Source organism: Pan paniscus, chromosome 14 (genome assembly GCF_029289425.2).
Source record: "Pan paniscus chromosome 14, NHGRI_mPanPan1-v2.0_pri, whole genome shotgun sequence".
NCBI lineage: Eukaryota > Metazoa > Chordata > Mammalia > Primates > Hominidae > Pan > Pan paniscus.
Genome location: NC_073263.2, coordinates 19,597,674 through 19,623,463, shown reverse-complemented (window position 1 = coordinate 19,623,463; position 25,790 = coordinate 19,597,674). Strand labels below are relative to the sequence as shown.

The window sequence follows — 25,790 nt, the reverse complement described above, 5'->3', positions numbered from 1 at the left end:
TCCCAGGTTCAACAAATTATCGTGCCTCAGCCTCCCGAGCAGCTGGCATGCACCACCATGCCCCACTAATTTTTGTATTTTAGTTGAGATGGGGTTTCACCATGTTGGCCAGGCTGGTCTCAAACTCCTGACCTCAGATGATCCGTCCACCTTGGCCTCCCAAAATGCTGAGATTACAGGCTTGAGCCACCGCAACCAGCCCTGGCTAGTTTTTTTTTTAATCTTTAGTAGAGACAAGGTCTTGCTCTGTTGCCCAGAGGCTGGTCTGAAACTCCTGAGCTCAAGTGATCCTCCTGCCTTGGTCTCCCAAAGTGCTGGGATGACAGGCATGAGCCACCATGCTTGGCACCAGCTCTTGTTTTAAATTATAGATTTTCTAAGCAGTCTTCAATAATCAGACATTACTCGACAAATAAGAAAAATAACTAGCAATTCATATAGCATTCTACATTGCCTAGATTTTAGTTACTTCACATTATTCTCCACAATCCCTAGGATAATGAGCCTAAAATGATGACAGAATGGGTCAGAGAGAGGCATGTGAGAGAGAAACGCCGATAGACACACACACACATAGAGGAATTGGGGGAGAGGTTAAAGAGAGAGAGAGACATCCACAGACATGTCATGAAAAAGTCACAGAGTTCGTTTTGTTTTTGAGACAGGGTCTCACTTAGTCACCCAGGCTAGAATACAGTGGTGCAATCCCGGCTCACTGCAACCTCTGCCTATGGGGCTCAAGGAATCCTCCCACCTCAGCCTCCCAAGTAGCTGGGACCACAGGTGTGCACCACCATGCCTAGCTAACTTTTCATATTTTCAGTATTTTGTATTTTTTCACCATGTTGTCCAGGCTGGCACAGAGTTCTTATCACTTCCATATTTTAAAGTTTTCACAGAACAAGGCTGCTCACAGAAAACAATTTCAAATAGTCAAGAAAACTATCAACCTTCAAAAAAAAAAAAAAAAGGTGGGGGGGCTGGGTACAGTGGCTCACACCTGTAATCCCAGAACTTTGAGAGGCCAAGGCAGATGGATCACTTGAGGCCACGAGTTCAAGACCAATCTGGCCAACATGGTGAAACCCCGTCTCTACTAAAAATACAAAAATTAGCTGGGTATGGTGGCACACATTTATAATTCCAGCTACTAGGGAGGCAGAGGCTGCAGTCAGCCGAGATTGCACCACTGCACTCCAGCCTGGGCGATACAGCAAGACTCTGTCAATAAACAAATAAATAAGAAAAAAAAGTATTGCTTATTTATGCCCTTGAAAAATAAAAATAATTTTTAAAAATTTTTTAGTAGTAAAATGCTAACTAAAAGCTAAAGATACGTGGTCAAAAATAAACACGGCATTATCGAGTTGTAGACATTAAATATATACAGCCTTTTGCATGTCAATCATAACTTAAAAGTAGTTTTAGAAAAGAAAAAAAGGATGATATGTTTGGCTTTCTTCAAATGTGAGAAAAATAAAACCTTAGCCAACTCTTAATAAAAAATAAAATGGCTGGGCATGGTGGCTCATACCTAGAATCCCAGTACTTTAGGAGGCCAAGGCAGAAGGAATGTTTGAGCCCAGGAGTATAAGACCAGCCTGGGCAACACAGTAAGACTCCGTCTCTACAAATAATTTTTTTTTTTTTTTAATTTAGCCAGGCATGGTGGCTCACGCCTGTGGTCCCAGCTACTCTGGAGGCTGCGATGGAAGGATCACCTGAGCTCAAGAAGTCGAGGTTGCAGTGAGCTGAGATTGTGCCACTCTACTCCACTCTGGGCGACAGAGAGAGACCCTGTCCCAAAAAATTAATTAATTAAATTAAATAAGCACAGGGAAAGTAGAAACAAATCTAAATGCGGCCAGGTGCAGTGACTCACGCCTGTAATCCCAGCATTTTGGGAGGCTGAGGTGGGCAGATCACCTGAGGTCAGGAGTTTGAGACCAGCCTGGCCTGGCCAACATGATAAAACCCCATACAAAATACAAAAATTAGCCATGCGTGGTGGTGGATGCCTATAATCCCAGCTGCTTGAAAGGCTGAGGGAGGAGAATCGCTTGAACACAGGAGGCGGAGATTGCAGTGAGCCAAGATCGCGCCACTGCACTCCAGCCTGGGTGACAGAGCAAGACTCCATCTCAAAAAAAAATCTAAATGCAACTACTGTACAATATTACACTGTTCTTTAAGTGTGCTATTATATTAATCTTTTGGTTCTCTAACTTATATACTAAAACACTAGTAAAAATTCTATTAGCAAAAAGTAATGCATGACAAACAAGATATTAAATTATCACACTTCATTCTTTTGTTTGTTTTGCTTTTTAAATTTAGAGATGGCGTCTCGCTATGTGGCCTAGACTGGTCTCGAACTCCTGGGCTCAAGCAATCCACCCACCTTGGCCTCCCAAAGTGCTGGGATTACAGGTGTGAGCCGCCGTGCCCGGCCAAATTATCAGACTTTGGTGATGAATGTAAAGAGTATTTTTTTCTTAAATCCTTTAAATATAAAATTACTTTATGATTAACTTTTTAGTAATCCACAGAAAAATACTATACATGGTTTTACAATTCTTATTAAAATTCCAAACTTAAGATAAAATTCAATATAATTCACATATTTCACATGATCAAACTAAACAAGGTAATACCAGTTACTACAATGAAAAAAGCAGCAGCCAGAAGTTTAAATTCATTTACATGAAGTAGAGTATCTCTTACTGCTTACCAGGATTATGATGAGTTGCAGATTCTCCATTCTGAAAAACGTCTCCTGCCACATTCATTCTACCAGGATTAAAAGGTCCTACTCCAGTCTTGGTCTGTGAAGTTAAAGATGGGGTGTATGTTTGTATATTAACACCAAAATTACTTGACTGCAGTCCGTTAGAGACATCTCCCAAGTTGGTATTCTGCAGTGATGTTACATGTGTAATCATTAAGTTCATATCTCGCCCGTCAGTATTTTCTAATTGGCCATCATTCACAGAGCTTACACCTGTTTCTAAAGTTGTAACATTAGCAATCTGAATTTCAGAGTCTGGTTCTGTGGTGATACCACTATTACCCATTCCTGCATTTACCTTACTTCTTGAAAAACTGGAAGTGGAGAAATCCACATCATTGGTTCTGTTTTTAGTCTCAGGAGGTCTTCGTTCAATAAAATTGGAGGAATTTTTCTCTTGCCCTTGATTTGTTTCCATGTCCTCTTCATCATCAATGACAATTGTCTCACTTACACTTCCCTTCTGAGATGCCAACTCTTTTGAGGAAGGAGTAATTTTGGAATCATTTCCTTGTAGTTCTTCATTTTTTGATGATGTAAATGTTATGGTTCTTTGATCAGCTACCACTGGTACAGAAGGTGGGGGAGGTTGTACAGGTTCGATAAAAACAACATCATCATCATCTTCCACTGACGAGTTCTGAAACTTATTAGATCTAGACACTAAAGGATTAGCTGGACCACTAAATGAGTTTCCTACATTCGTGAGACTAGTTGCCATGGCCGTACTCCCTAATAAAACAGGAGTCTGATCAGTCAATTCTAATCCTCCCACTGAACTCGTGTCCATGCCAAAGAACCTGTTAGGAAAATAGAAAAAAGAATTAAAATGTCAGTATGACTTTTTATGTTACTCTAACTGAAACTATTGATTTAAAGGGTACTTTTATTTTATTTTTATTCTAAATGAAGTGATTCTTGTCTAACATTCAGGAAAATATGTGATATCCATTCATTAATCATTTCATATAGTTTACATGTTAACTTTTGCAGGATAACAAGGAAGGCAATTATCCAATTTTTATTGGATAATTAATCATATGCAATATATTCATGGTAATCATATGCAATATATTCCTACCACCACCACCACCTCCTTTCAGGGGTACACTATTTACTCCATAAAATTTATCACTAAAAATATGGATAAATCCTCCCACACATCTGAACAGGAAAAAATAAAATAAAAATCTGAAAAAAAATAATTACTTCATTATACACTTATCCCATTTATTCACTGTATCATATAAAGTCACATGCTATAATCCTTTCCCTTACCTCATCTTTTTTGGGGGGTGGGGAAGGACAGGGTCTCATTCTGTCACCCTGGCTGGAGTGCAGCGTTGTGATCATGGCTCACTACAGCCTTGACCTCCCAGGTTAAGGCGATCCTCCCACCTCCAAGTAGCTGGACTACAGGCCATCGCCACCACACCTGGCTAATTTATTTATTTATTTATTTTGGTAGAGACGAGGTCTCACTATGTTGCCCTGGCTGGTCTCAAAATTCCTAGGCTCAAGAGATCCCCTGAACTCGGCCTCAGCCTCCCAAAGTGCTGGGATTACAGGCATGGGCCATTGTGCCTGGCCATCTCATCTTTTTTTAACCCACTTTTCTCATATTCTCTGGCTCCCATTAATTGTACAATTAAATCTTTCTGAAAATTTTAATCTTTTTTGACCCTATCCAGAAAGCATAAATTCTTTTTTTTGCCAGGCACTATGCTGTGTGCTTTATATTCCAGTAGCAGGCTGAATAAAGGTCACCAAAGATATCAGGTCCCCATTCCTGGAACCTACAAATGTTAACCTTACATGGAAAAAGGGACTTTGCAGATATGATTAATGTTAAGGATTTTCAAGTGAGATTATATGGGATTACCTGGGTGGGTCACAAATGTACTCACAAGTACCCTTATAAAAGACATGCAGAGGGGGACTACAAGTAAAACAGAAGGCAGTGTGACCATTGGGAGGCTGAGGTGGGCAGATCACTTGAGCCCAGGAGTTTGAGACCAGCCTGGGCAACATGACAAAACCCCATCTCTACAAAAAATACAAAAATTAGCCGGGCATGTTAGCACATGCCTGTAGTCCCAACTACTCAGGAGACTGAAGAGGAGAATCATCTGAGGCCGGGAGTTTGAGGCTGACGTCAGCCATGATTGTGCCCTTGCACTCCAGCCTGAGCTACAGAGTGAGAACCTGTCTCAAAATGGGGGAAAAAAAAAAAGAAAAAGAAAAAAGAAAAGAAAAGAAATTCTGGCTTACAGATGCTAACTCTCTTGCCCAAGTCACACAGCTAGGTTGAATACCCAGGTCTCTAAAACTCAAGAGTTCAAAACTCATCATTCTGCTACATTCAACTAATATTTTCTAAGCACCTCCTATATGCCAGGTTGTGCTGAAGTCAAAGAAAATAGCAGAGTTAAGAAGATAACCTCAGGCCAGACACAATGGCTCATACCTGTAATCCTAGCATTTTGGGAGGCTGAGGTGGGAGGACTGCTTGAGCCCAGGAGTTCGAGACCAGCCTGAGCAACATAACAAGACCTCAAATCTACTAAATACTAAAATTTAAAAATCAGCCAGTCATGGTGGCGCACATCTGTAGTCCTGGCTACTTAGGAGGCTGAGGCAGGAGGATCACTTGAGCCCAGGAGTTCGAGGTTGCAGTGAGCTACGATTGTGCCACTATATTCCAGCCTGGTCAACAGAGCAAACCCTGTCTCAAAAGAAAACACATACGTACACACACACACACACACACACACACACAAAATACATACGTACACACACACACACACAGAAAATTTCTAGGACAAAGTTACTGAGCAAATGGAGATGAGACAGATCATGGGAGATGAGACAGATCTCTAATTCTGAACAAGAACCATTTTGATCTCACAGATCAAACTTGGGGGGCAAAATGCAAGGGGAACCAACTAGAAGAGGTAAAACTGAAGGGCAAGTATAGACTATAGATTAAATTGTAGATAGGATGAATAGGAAGTTGAAGTGGCTTATATACAGTGGTTTGGTCTAATTTTCATAGTGTATTATCTGAAAAGATGAGGAGATACTGGCTATATAGTTCTTAAAGACTGATTTAAAAACACTTCATTTAAAGAGCCTCTGAAAGGATAAAAAAGAGACTAATATGTATTGCTTTGATTTACAGATGACAGTGGTAGAGGCATTTTTCACTGTACGTCTTGTAGCATTTTCTTAATTTTGGGCCATGTGATTTATCACTTTTTTTTAAACTAAATTTAAAAACTTTTAAACAGAATAACAGAAGGTGAAGAGATAACTAGTTTGGTGATCAGAGAACATCTCTTTAAGCAAGTGACATTTACACTGAAATACGAAATGATAAGATTCAGCTGTGAGAAAACTGGGGACAGGATATTCCAGGCAAAGAAAACAGCTTCTGCAAAGCCTAGAGGGAATGAAGTTGGCCAATCCAAGCAGCAGAATAAAGCCAATGTGGCAGATCAAAGTAGGAAGCAAAGAGGAGGATAAAATGAGACAAACAGGCAGAGAATAACACATCAAGGCCGACTAGCTAATTCATTAATTACATTTAACAGATTTACAGAGCACCTAGTATGCACAAGATACTTTCTAGGCACATGGGAAAAATCAGTAATCAAAACAGGTAAACAGCCCTGCCTAAGCTTAGAAAGCATTAATTCTAACTAAAGGTGAAAGTTTGGATTTTACTGGAACAGGAAACATTGCCATGTTTCCAGCAAAGAGGTGATACAATCTCAGGTTTTAAATAGATCACTGTGGCTGCTATGTGGGAACAAGAGGGAAAAACTGGAAGCAAAGAAACAAACTAGATGGCCATTGAAATGGTCCAAGTGAGAGATGACAGTGGCTGAAAAAGGGTGGTGATGGGAGATGAGAAAAAGTGAACAGATTAGGGTATTTTAAAAGCAAGATCTCTTACTGACATGAAAAAAAATCTACAAGGTATACTGATGACTTTTAAAAGTTACAGAACACTCATGGAGATAGAGTAGAAGGATGCTTAGCAAAGGCTGAGAAGGGTAGTGGCGAGGTGGGGGTTAATGGGCACAAAAAAACAGAATAAGACCTATTATTTGATAGCACAACAGGGTGACTATAGTCAATAATAATCTAATTGTACATTTTAAAATAAGAGTATAACTGGATTATTTGCAACACAAAGGATAAATAGTTGAAGGGATATTCCATTCTCCATGATGTGATTATCACACAATGCATGCCTGTATCAGAACATCTCATGTAGACGGGCAGAGGCTGAGGCAGGCAGATCACTTGAGGTCTGGAGTTAGAGACCAGTCTGGCCTATATGGTGAAACCCCATCTCTACTAAAAATACAAAAATTAGCTGGGCATGGTAGCATGCACCTGTAATTCCAGCTACTCAGGAGGCTGAGGCACGAAAATCGCTTGAACCTGGGACATGGAGGTTGCAGGGAGCAGAGACTGCACCACTGCACTCCAGCCTGGGTGATGGGGTGAGACTCTGTCTCAAAAAGAAAACAAAAACAATCTCATGTAACTCATAAATACACCTACAGTGTACCCACAAAAACACCTACAAAGTACCCACAAAAATTAAAAATTAAAAAGTTACAGAACACAAAGAAAATTACTACTGTGATGTTATGCATATCCCAAAAACCTATATATACGATATTTTCCCTGAAGTATATATATTTGTACATAAATTCATGGGGGAAAAAAAACTCTTGAGAGGATCACATCATACTGACAGAAGTAGTTTGCTAGGAAGGGCAGAAGTTTACGCAGGGGAGGGTGAGTGGTCAACCAGATGCACTTTGGATTCTGCTTTAATCTAGAGTTTCATGCAGCTAAGCATCTGACTGAATGAAGGAAGGAAAAGGAGTCATCTTAGCGGAAGATGATATACAGTTGACAAAATTCTAGTCAAAGATGCAATCTCCAGATACAAAAAGAGATGCAGAATAAGCACTTTTCACAGACATCAAATATGGGTATACTAACTTTTTAATGAATCATTAATTTGTCTTTTCTTTTTTTTTGAGATGGAGTCTCTGTCACCCAGGCTGGAATGCAGTGGCGCAATCGACCTTGCTCACCGCAACCTCCACCTCCTGGGTTCAAGCACTTCTCCTGCCTCAGCCTCCTGAGTAGCTGAGACCATAGGCATGCGCCACCACGCCCAGCTAATTTTTTGTGTTTTTAGTAAAGACGGGGTTTCATCACGTTGGCCAGGATGGTCTCGATCTCTTGACCTCGTGATCCACCCGCCTCAGCCTCCCAAAGTGCTGGAATTACAGGCGTGAGCCACCATGCCCGGCCGTAACTCGTCTTTTCACTGAATCTCTAAGACCTAACACAATGCTTGAGCACAGAGTAGACAATTGTCCCAAATATTTGAGGAAAGATCAGAAACCAAAGCCAATTATGTTCACTTTAACTATCAAAGTTATTTTTAAGTAACAGCATTATTTAATTATCCAAGTATACACTCTAGCCCTTTAGTTTATATATGCTGTATTATTCTCTGACCATAAACCAAGTTCTAGTGTCAGAAGAGCACTGTTCTACCACTCAACAAAGTAAGAAAATGAAATATTTTCAAAAACATACAGTATTTTACAGAATACCAAGGTCTTATTTTATTCTCACGTAACTGTGACAACCCCTTTGAGTTAAAAGAAAACAGAATTTTTTTCTATAATAAAACAGCAGCTCACACATTAATTAAAACTGCCCAAGGTCCCAAGACAGTAAAGGATTCAAACACTATACACAGAGCTCGGTTTCAAAACCAGTCTCTATTCCTCTCAGAGAAAGAGCTGTGTGTCTATCTGCTGTCAGATGAAAGACATGCTGAGACTGGAAAATGGCAAAAGATACATTTATTACTGCTTTAAAGAAAATGGGCTGAGGGCAGTGGCTCACGCCTGTAATCCCAACACTTTGGGAGGCTGAGGCAAGAAGATTGAGCTCTGGAGTTCAAGCCCAGCCTGGACAACATGGTGAAACCCTGTCTCTACTAAAATACAAAAATTAGGCTGGGCACGGTGGCTCACGCCTGTAACCCTAGCACTTTGAGAGGCTGAGGCGGGCAGATTGTCTGAGCTCAGGAGTTCGAGACCAGCCTGGCCAACATGACAAAACCCCATCTTTCCTATATATACATACACACACACACACACACACACACACACACAAGTAGCGGGGCGCCCGGGTGCGGTGCCTCACGCCTGTAATCCCAGCACTTTGGGAGGCCCAGGTGGGCAGATCACGAGGTCATGAGTTTGAGACCAGCCTGGCCAAAACAGTGAAACCCCATCTCTACCAAAAATACAAAAAATTAGCCAGGCGTGGTGACAGGCGCCTTTAATCCCAGCTACTCGGGAGGCTGAGGCAGGAGAATCGCTTGAACCAAGGAGGTGGATTCTGCCGTGAGCCGAGATTGCGCCACTGCACTCCAGCCTGGGCGACGGTGAGAGACTCTGTCTCAAGAAAAAAAACATAAGAGCTGCATTGTTTATTTACATTATTAATATTTAATTTCATTTTGCTTAATAGCTGTGAATATTTAAATCCTGACCTCTACCATTTTCTTGCTGTGGTTTTAAGCAGCTTACTTAACTGCTGAGAATTTTTTTTTTTTTTTTTTGAGATGGAGCCTTGCTCTCTTGCCCAGGCTGCAGGCTGGAGTGCAGTGGCACGATCACAGCTCACTGCAACCTCCACCTCCCAGGTTCAAGCAATTTTCCTGCCTCAGCCTCCTGAGTAGCTGGGATTACAGGCATGAGCCACCATGACCGGCTAATTTTTTTGTATTTTTAGTAGAGACGGGGTTTCACCATGTTGGCCAGACTGGTCTCGAACTCCTGACTTCAAGTGATCCACCTGCCTCGGCCTTCCAAAGTGCTGGGATTACAGGTGTGAGCCATCGTGCCCCGCTGAGGATTTTTTTTTAATCTGTGCAATTGATATAATAATGATTCTACTTTAAGGGGCTGCTATGGTGTTTGACATGAATATTTGGTCCATAATAACCATTAAAAGAATGTTAGTTATTACTGATGACAGTACTTGTATTTAAAAAATTTTAATTGAATTAGTTATGACAATTTTGAATGAAAATGTTATTCAGTATATTTCAATTTTTAAAACTTTCTGCAATAGAAATGTTAAAATTTTTTTTTTAATTTATTTAAAAGTAACTAAAGGACTTATCTGAAACTTTCTCCTTAGTATGTCTTATTTTTGCTATAAACAAGCTTTCCTTATTAAGGAACTGCCTTAGAGTAATGATGTTTATATTTTAATTTCTGAAATGTCTTAGGATATGAAGTAGTAATTTATAGGTCTTTGGGTAAAGTAAATAATCGCCCCTCTTTTTTTGTTGTTTTTGTTTGTTTTTTCTGAGATGGCGATCTTTCTATGTTGCCCATGCTGGACTCCTGGGCTCAAGTGATCCTCCTGCCTGTGTAGCTAGGACTATAGGTGTGTGCTAGGTTAAGCTTTTAAACAGAATTATCCCTTTTTTTTGTTTGTTTGTTTTGTTTGTTTGTTTGAGAAAGAGTCTGGCTCTATTGCCTAGGCTGGAGAGCAGTGGTGCGATCTAGGCTCACTGCAACACTGCAACCTCCAACTCCTGGACTCAACGGATCCTCCTGTCTCAGACTCCTGAGTAACTGGGACCACAGGCACACGCCACACGCCAGGCTGATTTTTTTGTATTTTTTTGCAGAGACAGGGTTTCTCCATGTTGCCCTGACCTGGTCTCGAACTCCCAAGCTCAAGCAACCTGCCTGCCTCAACCTCCTGAGTAGCTGGGATTTATAGGCGCATGTTATCACACCCGGCTTTTTTACTTATTTATTTATTCATTTTTGAGACAGAGTCTCACTCTGTTGCCCAGGCTGTAGTGCAGTGGTGCAATCTCAGTTCACTGCAACCTCCACCTCCAGGGTTCAAGTAATTCTTGTGCCTCGGCCTCCCGAGTAGCTGGGACTACAGGCACGTGCCACCACGCCCGGCCAAATTTTTTTTTTTTTTTTCCTTTTTGAGACCAAGTCTCACCCTGTCGCCCAGGCTGGAGTGCCGTGGCATGATCTCGGCTCACTGCAACCTCTGTCTCCTGGATTCAAGCAATTCTCTGCCTCAGCCTCCTGAGTAGCTGGGATTACAGGCGCCACTGTGCCTGGCCACAGCTCTTATTTTTTAAAAAAAAAACACAACCATTCAATAAAATAACCAAATCAATATTCAAAATACACAAGCTTCAAAAGAAACAGCAAGCCCAAAGTACCAACCTACAATGGGATTTAAAAAACAATGAATAGGGCCAGGCATGGTAGCTCACACCTGTGATCCCAGTACTTTAGGAGACAGAGGCAGGCAGATCACTTGTGTCTAGGAGTTAGAGACCAGCCCTGGTGACTCAGTGAAATCCTGACTCTACAAAAAATACAAAAATTAGCTGGGCATGGTGGTGCACATCTGTAGTCCCAGCTACTTTGGGGGCTGAGGTGGGAGGATCGCTTGAGCCAGGGAAGCAGAGGTTGCTGTAAGCAGAGATCATGCCACTACACTCCGGCTGGGCAACAGAGTGAAACCCCGTCTCAACAACAACAAAAAACACAATGAAGCTGAATTTGCGGTTAACATTCACTTGTCATAAGGGAAGTACCTGATCAACATAATGATTTTCACAGAAATGAGATAACAGCTCAGCCCAAATCTACAGATGTTATAAAATGTGTAGGCTTTTAATATTTAAGTTATTTGGCTCCTTTGTTTTGGCATACTTAAAACAGAAGAAAACCACTTCTGGGGCAGAAAAGCTAGAACTGATATCACAGTTCCCTCTGGTGGCGGCTATGTGTCAATTCGGTCTCCTTAGAAGAAAATAGTGTAGCCTAAAATAGGTCTTTCTTTACCACAGTTAGATCCCTGCAGTAATCTACTTCTCGAAACAGAATAACCATTCAACTATGACAGCTATCTTAAAATCATAGACTGTAAATAATATTGGTCACTTCTACATATCATAGAAATAATGTTTCAACCAGAAAACATCTACTTAGTCCTTTAAAGAAAGACAATCCAATTAGAAGTTGACCACTTCTCCATTATCAAAGTAAAATCTACTCCATGTAGCCGCCACTCTTCTACCTCCAGTCAATTCTAACTATTTAAGACTAAACAACTTATCTGAGTTTCCATTTTACTACAGTAAATGGTATAAAAATAGTTCACATGGCTTTTCTTCTAATTCAAAGGTATAACTGGATGTGAAAACCACTTAGCACACTCCTAAATACTTACCTAACTCCTAAACAATTACCAGACAACTGGTGCTTGTACCTCAGAATTTCAGTAAGTTTCCAATTAATTTTTAAGCTGCCTTGTGATACTCCACATTATAAATCATAAATGCTTTCAGTTCTATTTGGTCTTTATTTTGATTCAGTGAGAATTAATTAACACAACAGTTGATGTTGTCATGAAAAAACAATGAAAAGGTAATAGTTAAAATATAAATATTCATATATTTGTATCAAGAAAATATTAGTGCTTGCTGAAAAAGGCTGAACCTTCAAAAAAAATCACAAAGAAAGCACTTCAAAGTGCTTCAACAAAAGTATTCATCATCTTCTCCCTTACAAGCCTATCTAAACGCTTTCTAAGTATCGTTAAAGAATTACAAAGAAAGCTAAGGTGAACTCTTTTTTACAGCAAAGAGTATTATAAGTCAGTATGTATTCATGGCACTTATAATAGTTCTGAGTTAATATGACAGATTTAAAATGTTAAGAATAAAAATTCCTGGCCAGGCACAGTGGCTCACGCCTTTAATCCCAGCACTTTAGGAGGCCATGGCGGGCAGATCTCTTGAGCCCGCAGTTGGAGACCAGCCTGGGCAACATGGAGAAACCCCAACTCTACAAAAAATAGGAAAATTAGATGGGCATAGTGATGCACGCCTGTGGTCCCAGCTACTTATGGGACTGAGGCGGGAGGATCACTTGAGCCCAGGAGGTCAAGGCTGCAGTGAGCTAAGATTGCACCACTGCACACTAGCCTGGGCAAGAGAGCGAGACTCTATCTCAAAAAAGAAAAAAATAATAAAATAGGAAGAAGGAATTATAGGAAGAAAGAATTATTAAAAGCATTATCATTAAAGTCAAGAATAAGACAAGAACATTCTTCTACTATTACCATATAGCACTGTTATAGAAGTAACAGCCAATGTGATTACACAAAAAAGAAATGAAGAAATATAAAAACGTGAGGCCGGGCACGGTGGCTCATGCCTGTAATCCCAGCACTTTGGGAGGCCGAGGGAGGCGGATCATCTGAGGTCAGGAGTTTGAGACCAGCCTGGCCAACACGGCAAAACCCCATCTCTACTAAAAATACAAAAATTAGCCGTGCCATGATAGCACACGCCTGTAATTCCAGCTACTCCGGAGGCTGAGGCAGGAGAATTGCTTGAATGTGGGAGGCAAAGGTTGCAGTGAGCCAAGATTGTGCCACTGCACTCCAACCTGGGCAACAGAATGAGACTCCGTCTCAAAAAAAAAAAAAAGTGATAGTGGGGAAAATATTATATACAAATTATACAATTCTTTACCCCCAAAGACCCGGAAGATTTACCTGAAAAACTATTATAGACAGTGAGTTTATAAAGTAAAATAATTGTATCTACATAACAAATTAATATGTAGAAATCAGTCAACTGAACGGCCATAAAATTCTGCTTCCATCCAAAGGTCAACTAAACCTACAATAAGGGTTTTTTTTAAAAAAATGACAAACCTACAAGGAAGGGAAGATAGGAGAGAATTCAAGTGCACTAAAATTTTGGAAGAGGGAAGGCAGATAAGCATGGATTAGTTGTATCTGACTTAGCAGGCCTGAAAAAGTAAACACTGAATCCACAGGAAGCAAAGTTTTGAAATGAACAAATTACAAATGAAACTGCAGTTAACATTCACTTGTCAAGGTAGGAAGTATCTTCATCAACATAACAATTTGCAGAGGAATGAGGCAACAGTTCAAAATAGAATACTCAACAGGTTCAGGAACCACTGAAAGTAATGGCAAAAACTGCAATTACTTTTGCACCAACCTAATAGCAGCATCTCTTCTCCAAAGGGGATGATGTACTTAGGGCAGCTAATGTTTGGGAGGCCGAGGCAGGTAGATCACTTTAGGTCAGGAGTTCGAGACCAGCCTGGCCAAGATGGTGAAACCCCATCTCTACTAAAAATACAAGAATTAGCCAGGCATGGTGGCGCACACCTGTAATCTCGGCTACTCAGGAGGCTGAGGCATAAGAATCACCTGAACCTGGGAGGCGGAGGTAACAGTGAGCCAAGATCAGGCCACTGCACTCCAGTCTAAGTGACAGAGCGAGACTCTGTCTCCAAAAAAAAAAAAAAAGACAGCTAATAGACAACTCAGTGAAAACTACTGAAAAGCAATTAGAAACCTACATTTCCTTTCCCATCCAAATAAATCCACAAGTTTAATCTTTGGAGAAAGTAAAAGATTGACTTTGGACAGGAAGATTTAAGGCACAGTTCAGGTGCAAGCCCTTTATTTCAGTTGAATCTGAGGTATAAAATAAACTGATACATACTCAGGACTGGTGCTGAGACCTAACCTCCACCTAAAACTGCAAGTCACACATCTCCCCATTCAGGAAATTGGAAGGCTCTTTCTGGAAACATGATTTCATAAAAAGATACCCAAGAATGGAGATTTCCCAACAAACATCCACCCAGATCATCCCTTAATGAAGTGTGACATCAACAGTGTACTGTGACCCTCAACGGCTTAGAGTGTCCACACAGCTTTTAGACATGCATTCTTAACCACGAACAGACAACCAAGGACTACCTGACAGCTGAGTAAAGATAGGAAAGATATCTTCATGATGAAAACAAATGGGATGAAAAACTCAAGTTGGTAGAAACGGTAACTATCTAAGGGGAGAAAACATTTTAAGAAAATAATATATTCAGAGAGAAAAGAAAAGATATCCACAAAAATGAACAGAATGCTAGGAAAAAATTCGTATTTACAGGAGGAAAAAGGTACTTCTCCATGTTAAAAATATGAGTGCAGAAACTTAAAATCCAATAGATGAAAATACCATTTCCCACCTACTGAAACCAGGGCTCCTTGGAGAAATGGTATATTGCAGGTCAGAGGCAGGAAATGTGTAAGATTAGCCCAAAACACTTGCTTATAGTAGATAGCAAGAAAGCTACTGAAGACTAATGGAGTTAAAAGGACTCCAGAGCCAACATGAATAGGCTCCAACTGGCCAAAGATAGGACAATTTGAACATGAATAAAAATCACTGCAATTAATTAAAACACATCAAATATGTGGTTGGGGTTTGTTTTTTGTTTTTTTGTTTGTTTGTTTTTTGTTTTTTCTGTTTTTTAGAGGCAGGGTCTCACTGGCAACCTAGGCTGGAATGCTATGGCATCATCATAGCTCACTGCAGCCTTGAACATCTGGACTCAAGTGATTCTCCCACCTCAGCCTCCTGAGAAGCTAGAGCTACAGGAATGTGCCGCCATGCCTAGCTAATTGTTTTATTTCTTGTAGAGATGAGGTCTCCCTATGTTGCTCAGGCCCTGAACTCCAGGAGTTCAGGAGTCTTGAACTCCTGGCCCTAAGTGATCTTCCCACCTCAGCCTCTCAAAGCACTGGGATTACAGGCATGAGCCACCATGCCTGGCCTCAAATATGCTTAAATCCGTGAATTCATCACGGTACTAATACCAACAAAAAACAAACCTAATTCCAAAGCAAGATTCAATAACATAAAGATATCAATTTTCCCTAAATTATCTGCAAACTTACTTTGATCCCAATAAAAATACTAACAGAATTTTTAATTAGATAAACTGAATCTCAAATTTATATGAAAAAATAAGCAAGAACAGGAAAATTCCTTTTTTTTTTTTTTTTTTGAGATGGAGTCTCGCTCTGTCACCCAGGCTGGAGTGCAGTGACACAATCTTGGCTCACTGCAAACTTCACCTCCTGGGTTCAAGTGATTCTTGTCCCTCAGCCTCCCAAGTAGCTAGGATTACAGGCGCCTGCCACCATGCCCAGCTAACTTTTTGTATTTTTAGTAGAGACAGGGTTTCACCATGTTGACCAGGCTGGTCTCCAACTCCTGACCTCAAGTGATCTGCCTGCCTTGGCGTCCCAAAGTGCTGGGATTATAAGCGTGAGCCATGACGCCCAGCCAAGAACAGGAAAATTCTAAAAAGAGATGAGTAACAGAAGCAACTAGCATATTATGAAGCTACAATAAATAAAACAGTGAGGTAGGGAATAAGAAAAGACGGACCAAACAGACAAAAAAAGTCTGAAATAGACCCAATATATCAAGGAATTTAGTATACAATGAAATTTCAATAGGGTATATAAATTTTTCAGAAAAGTAGTATAAAACAACTGGGAAGCAACTGAGAAATATTACTTTGAATTCTTGTCTCACAACGAAAGAAATTCCAACATAAAAATAAAAATTTGGGGAGCCACCTACCCCTCATCATACATAAACGTTAATACAAGATAAAGTCTTAAATTTAAAAATTATTTAATAAAAAATTTAATGTAAAAATAAATTACAAGAATACCGAACATTTATTTTTATAATTTTAAAGTTACAAGATCCTTGTAAATCTGACATAAAAAAAAAGATGAAATAACAAATTTTTAAAAAAGAAAAAATACAGATGAAGACAGACTTTAGGCGAAATGGTGTGGCAAGAAGTTCTAGGTATAAGTACTTCCACCCAAGCAACCATTGAGTGGGAAAAAATGATTGAAACCAACTACTTTGGATCTCTAGAACCTGACTGTACACCTAAAACAAATACAGGAGCAACCCAGGGAGAGGCTGGTGATCATTCATAAGTGAATAGTACAAACCAGCCACTATCCCTCATTCCTCATCCCAACTCAGCTTTGGGAATAGCATACTATGTTCTTGGCACAGCTGGCTGTACACAGGGCTGATAGGAACTTTTACCAAAATTTGGGATTGTGTGTTTGGGCTGGTCTGGAGCAGACACTTCCTTGGTTTCAGCCTTCTGGGCAGGAGCAGCTTTCCCTGTAGTATCTATCACAGATTTACTGAGACATGACCATTTTCTCTTTTCTCTGCAGACATTTAAGGAAATTTTTGTCAGGTCAGTACCTCACCACACAGATAATGGAAGAGAAACTCCAGTGCCTACAAACAAGAAACATAAACTGGGCAAAAAAAAAAAAGTGCAGAAAAAGTCACGTGAACAGCTCTATCCCTCAACAAGTAAAAAATCTGTGATCTATAAAGACTGGGGGAATCAGATTTCCAAAGTTAACAAAACATTTGAAGAAACAATGGCTGAAAACTGCCCTAATATGATGATGATAAATATACATATCCAAGAAGCTCAACAAACTCCAAAAGCAGGATAAACTCAAAGATATCCATGTCAAGACACATTGTGGACCTCAAAGAGAGCAGAAATTTTGAAAGCAGCAAAAAAGAAGAGACTCATCTGGTTCAAGGAATCCTCATTAGATTATTTAGATTATCATTATCAGCATTTTTTCATCAGAAACTATAGAAGCCAGAAGTCAGTGGGATGACATATTTAAAGTGCTAACAGAAAGAGGGGGGTAAAAATCTGTCAGCCAAGAATTCTATATGCAGCAAAACATCCCTCCAAAAATAAGGTGAAACTAAGATATTTCCAAATAAGCAAAAGCAGAAAGAAGTTCATTTCCTGCAGACCTGCCCAACATGAAATGCTGAAGAGAGTTCTTCCAGCAAAAATGATAAAATACTGAAGAGTAACTCAACATGGTAAGAAGAAATAAAGAATATGAGTGAAGGTAACTAAAGAGATAACAGAAAAGTCAGCGGTAATGTACTTTAGGTTTATAATTAATTTTTTTATATGATATAAAAGATAAAGGCACAAAACAGTAATTTTAGGCTGGGAGCGGTGGCTCACACCTGTAATCCCAGCACTTTGGGAGGCCAAGGCAGGCAGATCACCTGAGGTCGGGAGTTTCAGACCAGCCTGACCAACATGAAGAAACCCCGTCTCTACTAAAAATACAAAATTAGCTGGCGTGGTGGCACATGCCTGTAATCCCAGCTACTCGGCAGGCTGAGGCAGGAGAATCACTTGAACCCAGGAGGCGGAGGTTGTGGTGAGCCAAGATTGCACCATTGCACTCCAGCCTGGGCAACAAGAGCGAAACTTTGTCTCAAAAAAAAAACCCAAAAAACAGTAATTTTAAATTTATATTAATGAGCACACAATATATACAGATGTAATCTATGACAATAATATTACAAAGGAAGAGGACAGAGAAGTACAGCAGTAGAGTGTTTGTATACTTCTGAAACCAAGTTATTTGCAATATGTTATTATAAATTTAATCTTCTGTTTGGTGGTTCTATCCATTTTTGGAAGGGTATATGGCTATTTTAATCCCCAAGGTAACCATTTAAAAAATACTTTTAGGCTGGGTGCAGTGGCTCACACCTGTAATCCCAGAACTTTGGGAGGCCAAGGCGGGAGGACCACTAGGTCAGGAGTTCAAGACCATCCTGCCTGACTCGGTGAAACCCCGTCTCTACTAAAAATACAAAAACATTAGCCAGGCGTGGTGGTGGGCGCCTGTAGTCACAGCTGCTCAGGAGGCTGAGGCAGGATAATGGCATGAACCCGGGAGGCGGGGCTTGCAGTGAGCCGAGATTGTGCCACTGCACTCCAGCCTGGGCGACACAGCAAGACCCCGTCTCAAAAAAAAAAAAAACTTTTAAAATATATAGAAAAGAAGGAAATCAAATGGTACACTAGAGAAAAATTTAACATAAAAAGCAATAATAGAAGAAATGGAAAGGGTTGGCTGGGCGCGGTGGCTCATGACTGTAATCCCAGCACTTTGGGAGGCTGAGGTGGGTGGACCACAAGGTCAGGAGATCGAGACCATCCTGGCTAACACAGTGAAACCCCGTCTCTACTAAGAATACAAAAAAATTAGCCAGGCGTGGTGGCGGACGCCTGTAGTCCCAACTACTGAGGAGGCTGAGGCAGGAGAATGGCGTGAACCCGGGAGGCAGAGCTTGCAGTGAGCCGAGATCGCGCCACTGCACTCCAGCCCGGGTGACAAAGAAAGACTCTGTCTCAAAAAAAAAAAAAAAAAAAAGAAATGGAAAGGAAAAAACATAAGACATGCAGAAAACAGCAAAATGGCAGAGGTAAATCCTTATGAAGACTTACCTTAGATATAAATAGATTAAATTATAATAAAAGATACACTGGCAGACTGAATTTTTTAAAACACGATCCATCTATATGCTGTCTACAAAAGATTCACTTTAGGGACGGGCACCATGGTTCGTGCCTGTAATCCCAACACTTTGGGAGCCGAAAGCAGCAGGATCACCTGAGCCCAGGAGTTTGAGACCAACCTAGGCAACAAAGTGAGATCCCATCTCAATTTAAAGAAAAAGAAAAAGATTCACTTCAGATACAAAGATACAGAATAGCTGAGTACTATTTTCTGTTAGGATAGAAAACCTAATATATGCAAATATTAACCAAATGAGAATTGGAGTGGCTATACTAATCAGAAATTAACTTTAAATCAAAAAAGGTTATAAGAGACAAAGGACATTATATATTGATGAAAGGTTCGTTCTAGCAAGAAGATACAGCAGTTCTAAACATATAGATACTTAACAACTAAGCATCAAAATATATTAAAGCAAAAATTACCAGAATTAAAAGGAGAGATAGACACAAAACTCTATGATAATAGCTGAAGACTTCATTATACCCTTCCAAAAATGGATAGAACGACCAAACGGAAAATCAGTAAGGAAATGGAAGGGGCTTAAACAACACTATAAACTACTCAGACCTAAAAGACATATACATACAATAGACTTCTAAAAGGAAGAAAATTCTGACACACGCTATAACATAGAACCATGAGGACATCATGCTACCTGAAAACAGCCAGTCACAAAAAGACAAATACTGCAGGATTCCACTTATGTGAAGTATCTAAAGTAGTCAAATTCATAAACAGAAAGTAAAATGGTGGTTACCAGGGGCTGGAGGAAGAGATAATTGGGGAACTGTTGTTTAATACGTAGAGTTCTGGTTTTATAAAATAAAAAAGGTCTGGAGATCTCCTGTGTGACAATGTGAATATACCGACTAATATTGAGCTGAACACTTAAAAGTGGTAAAAATAGTAAATTTTATGTTTTTTTTTACAATTTAAAATAAAAAATAAAGAAAAAAATAAAGTACCATTTCACACGCATTAGGATTGCTATTTTTCTTTCTTTTCTTTTTTTTTTTTTTTTTTTGAGGTGAAGTCTCGCTCTGTCGCCAGGCTGGAGTGCAGTGGCATGATCCTGGCTCACTGCAACCTCTGCCTCCCAGGTTCAAGTGATTCTCCTGCCTCAGCCTCCCAAGTAGCTGGGACTACAGGCGCGCGCCAGCACACCCAGTTAATTTTTGTATTTTTACAAAAAATTTTTACCACGTTGGGCAGGATGGTCTCGATTTCTTGACCTCGTGATCTGCCCGCTTCGGCCTCCCAAAGTGCTGGGATTACAGGCATGAGCTACCGTGCCCGGCCTAGGATTGCTGTTTTTCTAAAAAAGGAGGTCAGGCGTGGTGGTGCTCACACCTGTAATCCCAATGCTTTGGAAGGCCAAGGTGAAAGAATCAATTGAGGCCAGGAGTTCAAGACCAGGCTGGGCAACATAGCAAGACTCCAGCTCTACATACATACATACATACATACATACATACATACATACATAAATTTTAAAAATGGAGGAAAAATTTTAAAAAAAGAAAAGTGCTGATAAAGACTTTCAGAAATTGGAACTCTTCTGTATTGCTGGTAAAAACGTAAAATGGTACCACACTGTGGAAAACAGATTAATGGTTCCCCAAAGTCACATGTGGATATTAATCTATGACCCATCAATTTCATTGTGAGATATAAACCCAAAATAACTGAAAGCAATGACTCAAATAGATACCTGTACAACAATGATCACAGAAGCATTTTCACAACGGCCAAAAGGTGAAAACAACCTAAGTGTCCAACAAAGAGTGAACGGATAAATAAAATGTTGGTAAACATATACAGGGGAATATTATACAGCTTTAACAATGAATAAAACTCTGATACATACTACAACATAGATGAACTTTGAAAACATTATGCTAAGTGAAGTAGGCCAGACACAAAAGGACAAATATTGTGATTCCATTCATGAGGTAGTTCGATACAGAAGGTAGAACAGAAGTTACCAGGGGCTTGAGGAAGGGGAGACAAGGAATGCTAATGAGTATGGTTTCTATTTGGGATGATGAAAACATTCTGGCAATGGATAATGTTGATTTTTACAAGAAACTGTGAATGTACTTAATGTCACAAAATTGTGTACCCTTAAAAATGGTAAAAAATGGTCTTATGTTACTATACTTTTTTTTTTTTTTTTAAGAAAAGAAGACACCATATGGGGGAAAAAAATACCAAAAACAATGATATCCTATGAAAAGAAAATTTTTGTCATATCGTAATAAAATGAAGGCAAAGAGCTCCTACAATCAATGAGATAAACCACAATCAAATAGAATAAATGACAAAAAATAAACAGTTCACACACAAAAATCACTCTTAAATATGTATCTACAAAAATACTACTTAAATTCTGAAAGGCCACCAATTTTCTCTTACATTAACAAAGGCCCACCAAGTCTTAACAATATCCCATGCAGCAAGACTCCTATTCTGTTAATTGGTACAGTCTCTATAGAGGGCAACTAAAAAAACATTTCTTTGACCAAGCAATTCCACTTTTAGGCATCCCTCCAACAGATATATTATCTCATATTTTAAAGAACAGGCCAGGCACAGTGGCTCACGCCTGTAATCCCAGCACTTCGGGAGGCTGAGGTGGGTGGATCACGAGGTCAGGAGTTAGAGATCAACCTGGCCCACATGGTGAAACCCCATCTCTACTAAAAATACAAAAATTAGCTGAGTGTGGTGGCGGGCGCCTGTAATCCTAGCTACTCAGGAGGCTGAGGCAGGAGAATTGCTTGAACCCAGAAGAGACTGCAGAGAGCCGAGATCACACCACTGCACTCCAGCCTGGGCAACAAAGCAAGAGTCTGTCTCAAAAAAAAAAAAAAGTAGAAGGATATTCATGGTAAAATCAAAAGATTTAAACAATCCAAATGTCTCAACACACAATGGATAAAATTAATGATGACAAAGACATACAACAAAACACCATGCAGCACTTCGAAACAATGAAGCAACTCTAAATGGACTTACATGCTAATAAGGATCAACCACAAATAAAAATTAAGTGTAAACAGCAAGGTATAAAACAATGCGTAAACGCACCACACACAGTATCTCTCGATAAACGCCCAAGAAAATGACAACAGTGGTTTGCCTCTAGGGAAGAGAATTGTGTAGATGAATCAGAGGAAGAAGAGTGAGTTTTCCTTCTCACTGTTTACCCTTTTCTACCTTTTAAAGTTGGTATCATATGCAAATATACTGGGATTTGATTAGGGTTTCACTGAATTTAAGAGATTAATCTGGAGACAAACTAAACATTTTTACATTATGGAAGTCTTCCCATTCAGACACTGGCACATCTTTCCATTTAAAGTTTTCTTATATGCCCTCTGGTAAGGGTACCCAACCTTTTGGCTACCCTGGGCCACATTGAAAAAACTGTCTTGGGCCACACATAAAATACACTAACACTAATGATAACTGATGAGCTAACAACAAAAAAAATCCAAAAAAAAATCTCACAATGTTTTAAGAAGGTTTACAAATTTGTGTTGAGCCACACTCAAAAGACCTCCTAGGCAGCACGGGACCTGCGGGCCGCGGACTGGACAAGCTTGCCCTATGGTATTGTGTTGGGTTTTTTTTCTGTTTTTTGTTTTGTTTTTTGGGTTTTTTTTTTTTTTTTGAGATGGAGTTTCGCTCTGTCACCCAGCCTGGAGTGCAGTGGCATGATCTTGGATCACTGCAACCTCTGCCTCCCGGGTTCAGGCAATTCTTCGGCCTCAGCCTCTCAAGTAGCTGGGACTACAGGCGCACACCACCACGCCCTGCTAATTTTTGTACTTTCAGTAGAAACGGGGTTTCACCATGTTGGCCAGGCTGGTCTTGAACTCTTGACCTCAGGAGATCCACCTGCCTTGGCCTCCCAAAGTGCTGGGATTACAGGCAGAAACCACCATGCCCGGCCCCTCTATGGTATTGTTTTATAGTTTCCTTCATTAAAGTCTTGCATACTTCCTGTTATAGTTATTCCTATTTCTTACAAGAATAAAATGGATTTCTCCATTACATGAAAAAATTTATATAGCAAACAAAGATACCATACATATATATACTTGTAGCTGGGCGCAGTGGCTAATGCCTGTAATCTCAGCACTTTGGGAGGCTGAGGTGGGCGGATCACCTGAGGTCAGGAGTTTGAGACTAGCCTGGCCAACACAGTGAAACCCCATCTCTACTAAAAATACAAAACTTAGCCAAGCCTGGTGGCGGGCACCTGTAATCCCAGCTACTCGGGAGGCTGAGGCAGGAGAATCGCTTGAACCCTGGAGGTAGAGGTTGCAGTGAGCCGAGATCGCACCATTGCACTCCAGCCTGGGTGATAAGAGCGAGACTCCATCTCAAAAAATATATATATATAGATATATACATATATATATCTATATATGTATATAAATAATTTGTAACAGCTATAACAAAAAATCGATACTTATACTTCAGAGGGAACACATTAAATTTAGCTATTTGATAATATACAGTGTTGGGAAGAATGTGGAAGAAGTGGTGGAAATGCAGTTGGTATAGAAGAATAACGGAGGGCAATTTGGCAGTTATCTATTAAAATATATAATATGCATATACTCTGACTCAGGAATTCCTATTCTCAGAATCTTCCCTAGAGAAAACACTCATAAATCTGAAGAAAATGCAAGTATATTCCTTGCAGGATTATCTACAATAGCAAAAAATTGGAAACAGACTGTCCATCAAAAGAATGTCTAAGCTGTATTATATCCATGCCATTAAATACTTCACGACAGTTAAAAAGGAGATCTTTCTGTATTAACTCTTAAAGACAGCTAAAACATACCACTAAGTGAAAAAAAAAGTTGCAGAAAGATATTTATACTATACATGTTTTTAAAAGGCATACACAAGATTACTAGATAATTCTTAAGGGTAAATGTAATACATACTAAAGTGATATTCTTAACCTTTACAGAATGGAGACAGGGACCAGAAAACCAAAGACAGATAACATAAATTATGTATTCACATTGCTTACAATTTAGCCACAAATCTGTTGAACATATCTCTATTAGATACCTAAAACAAAGGTAGTCTGGCTTTAGAAAATGATAGGAACCATTTAATTCATGTACTCAGCTACTAAAAATCCATTCAAGGGTTATGACAGAGTCTAAACAAAAATCCCTTTGATCTAATAAATACATGAATAAATCAATTATTTCATTCAGGGATCTCTAGGGTGTAGAATTTCTAGAGGTAAGAAATAATTTCTTCTCTCCTATAGGACCAAAATTTAACTACAAGGTACTTTCAAGTAATTTTAACTTTCTTTGGGGATCTCATCCATTCCCATGATTTAAAATAATACCCTAATACCCCTAAACTCCTTAATTTATCTCAATCAAGATGTTTCAAAATGCCAAACTGCCTACTCTCTACATCTAGTTTTTTTTTTTTAACTTGCTCTATCCCCTTTTATCTGTACCTCTTCCAGTTTTTGCCATTTCACGATGTTTTATGTCTAGTGACTCAATAATAGAAATCTGGAGATCATTCTTAATTTTTTCTTTCTTTCCCTACAGCCTGCAATCATCACGTGCTTTTCCTACTTCCAAAATAAATCTCGAAATTGTCCACTTCTACCCATCTCTGCTACTATCCTTCTTGCCCGAGAAGTCCACCATTTTTCTGCTGGAATACTGATATTACTTACTATATTCCCCAGAATATCTAAAGAACTTCTTAAAAATGAATCGGCTGGGCATGGTGACTCACGCCTGTAATCCCAACACCTTGTGAGGCTGAGGCAGGTGGATCACCTGAGATCAGGAGTTCGAGACCAGCCTGACCAACATGGAGAAACCCCGTCTCTACTAAAACTACAAAATTAACCTGGTGTGGTGGCACATGCCTGTAATCCCAGCTACTTGGGAGGCTGAGATAGGAGATTAGCTTCAACCCCGGAGGCAGAGGTGGTGGTGAGCCGAGATCACACCACTGCACTCCAGCCTGGGCAGCAAGAGTGAAACTCCATCTCAAGAAAAAAAAAAAAAAAAAAAAAAATATATATATATATATATACACACACACACACACACACACACACACACACACATATAAACTAAAAATGAAATCAGACTACAACATTCACTTACGTGGCTTTTCAGTATACTTAGGAGAAAGCCTACAATTCTTCCCCTTACCTGTATGTAATATTTCCGTATGCTTTGATCCCTACCTACAATCTAGGTTCACTTTCAGCCCTACTCTTCCCCACCTTGCTCATTAAGCTTCAGCTAAACTAAACTAAGCCTTCTTTCAGGCTGTGGAAGAGTTCAAGCTCCTCATCTCAGGATCTTCCTCTGCCTGAAAGACTCCTTTTCACGCTTCCGTCTATTCTCTGCTTAAATGTTTCTCTCTCAAAGAAAAGATCCTCCTGCGTCAAACACTCCACTAATCCATCGCTGGTCTCAATTAGGTGTCTCCTGCTACAATCTCAGATCATACTCATTTCCTCAGCTGCATTTATCCAATTTGTAGTTATGTTTGTTGATTTGTAATCTGTAACCCCCAG

At 39.8% G+C, this 25,790-nt stretch overlaps 1 protein-coding gene across 7 annotated transcripts in view; it reads right to left on the bottom strand.

Annotated features, from left to right (window-relative positions):
- Positions 1–25,790, bottom strand: part of ZMYM2 (zinc finger MYM-type containing 2) — a 129,050-nt gene that overhangs the window by 89,979 nt on the left and 13,281 nt on the right. For 4 of the 7 annotated variants that reach the window (XM_055097127.2, XM_055097128.2, XM_063595897.1 and 1 more), the window contains exons 3-4: positions 3,087–3,588; positions 2,732–2,825 (exon numbers count right to left, since the gene is read on the bottom strand). In XM_055097127.2, coding sequence (XP_054953102.1) covers positions 2,732–2,825; positions 3,087–3,588 — 596 coding nt within the window. Of the gene's footprint in view, positions 1–2,731; positions 3,589–25,790 lie in introns of all 7 variants that reach the window. The other 3 variants (XM_055097125.2, XM_055097124.2, XM_055097126.2) reach the window with 1 other exon arrangement.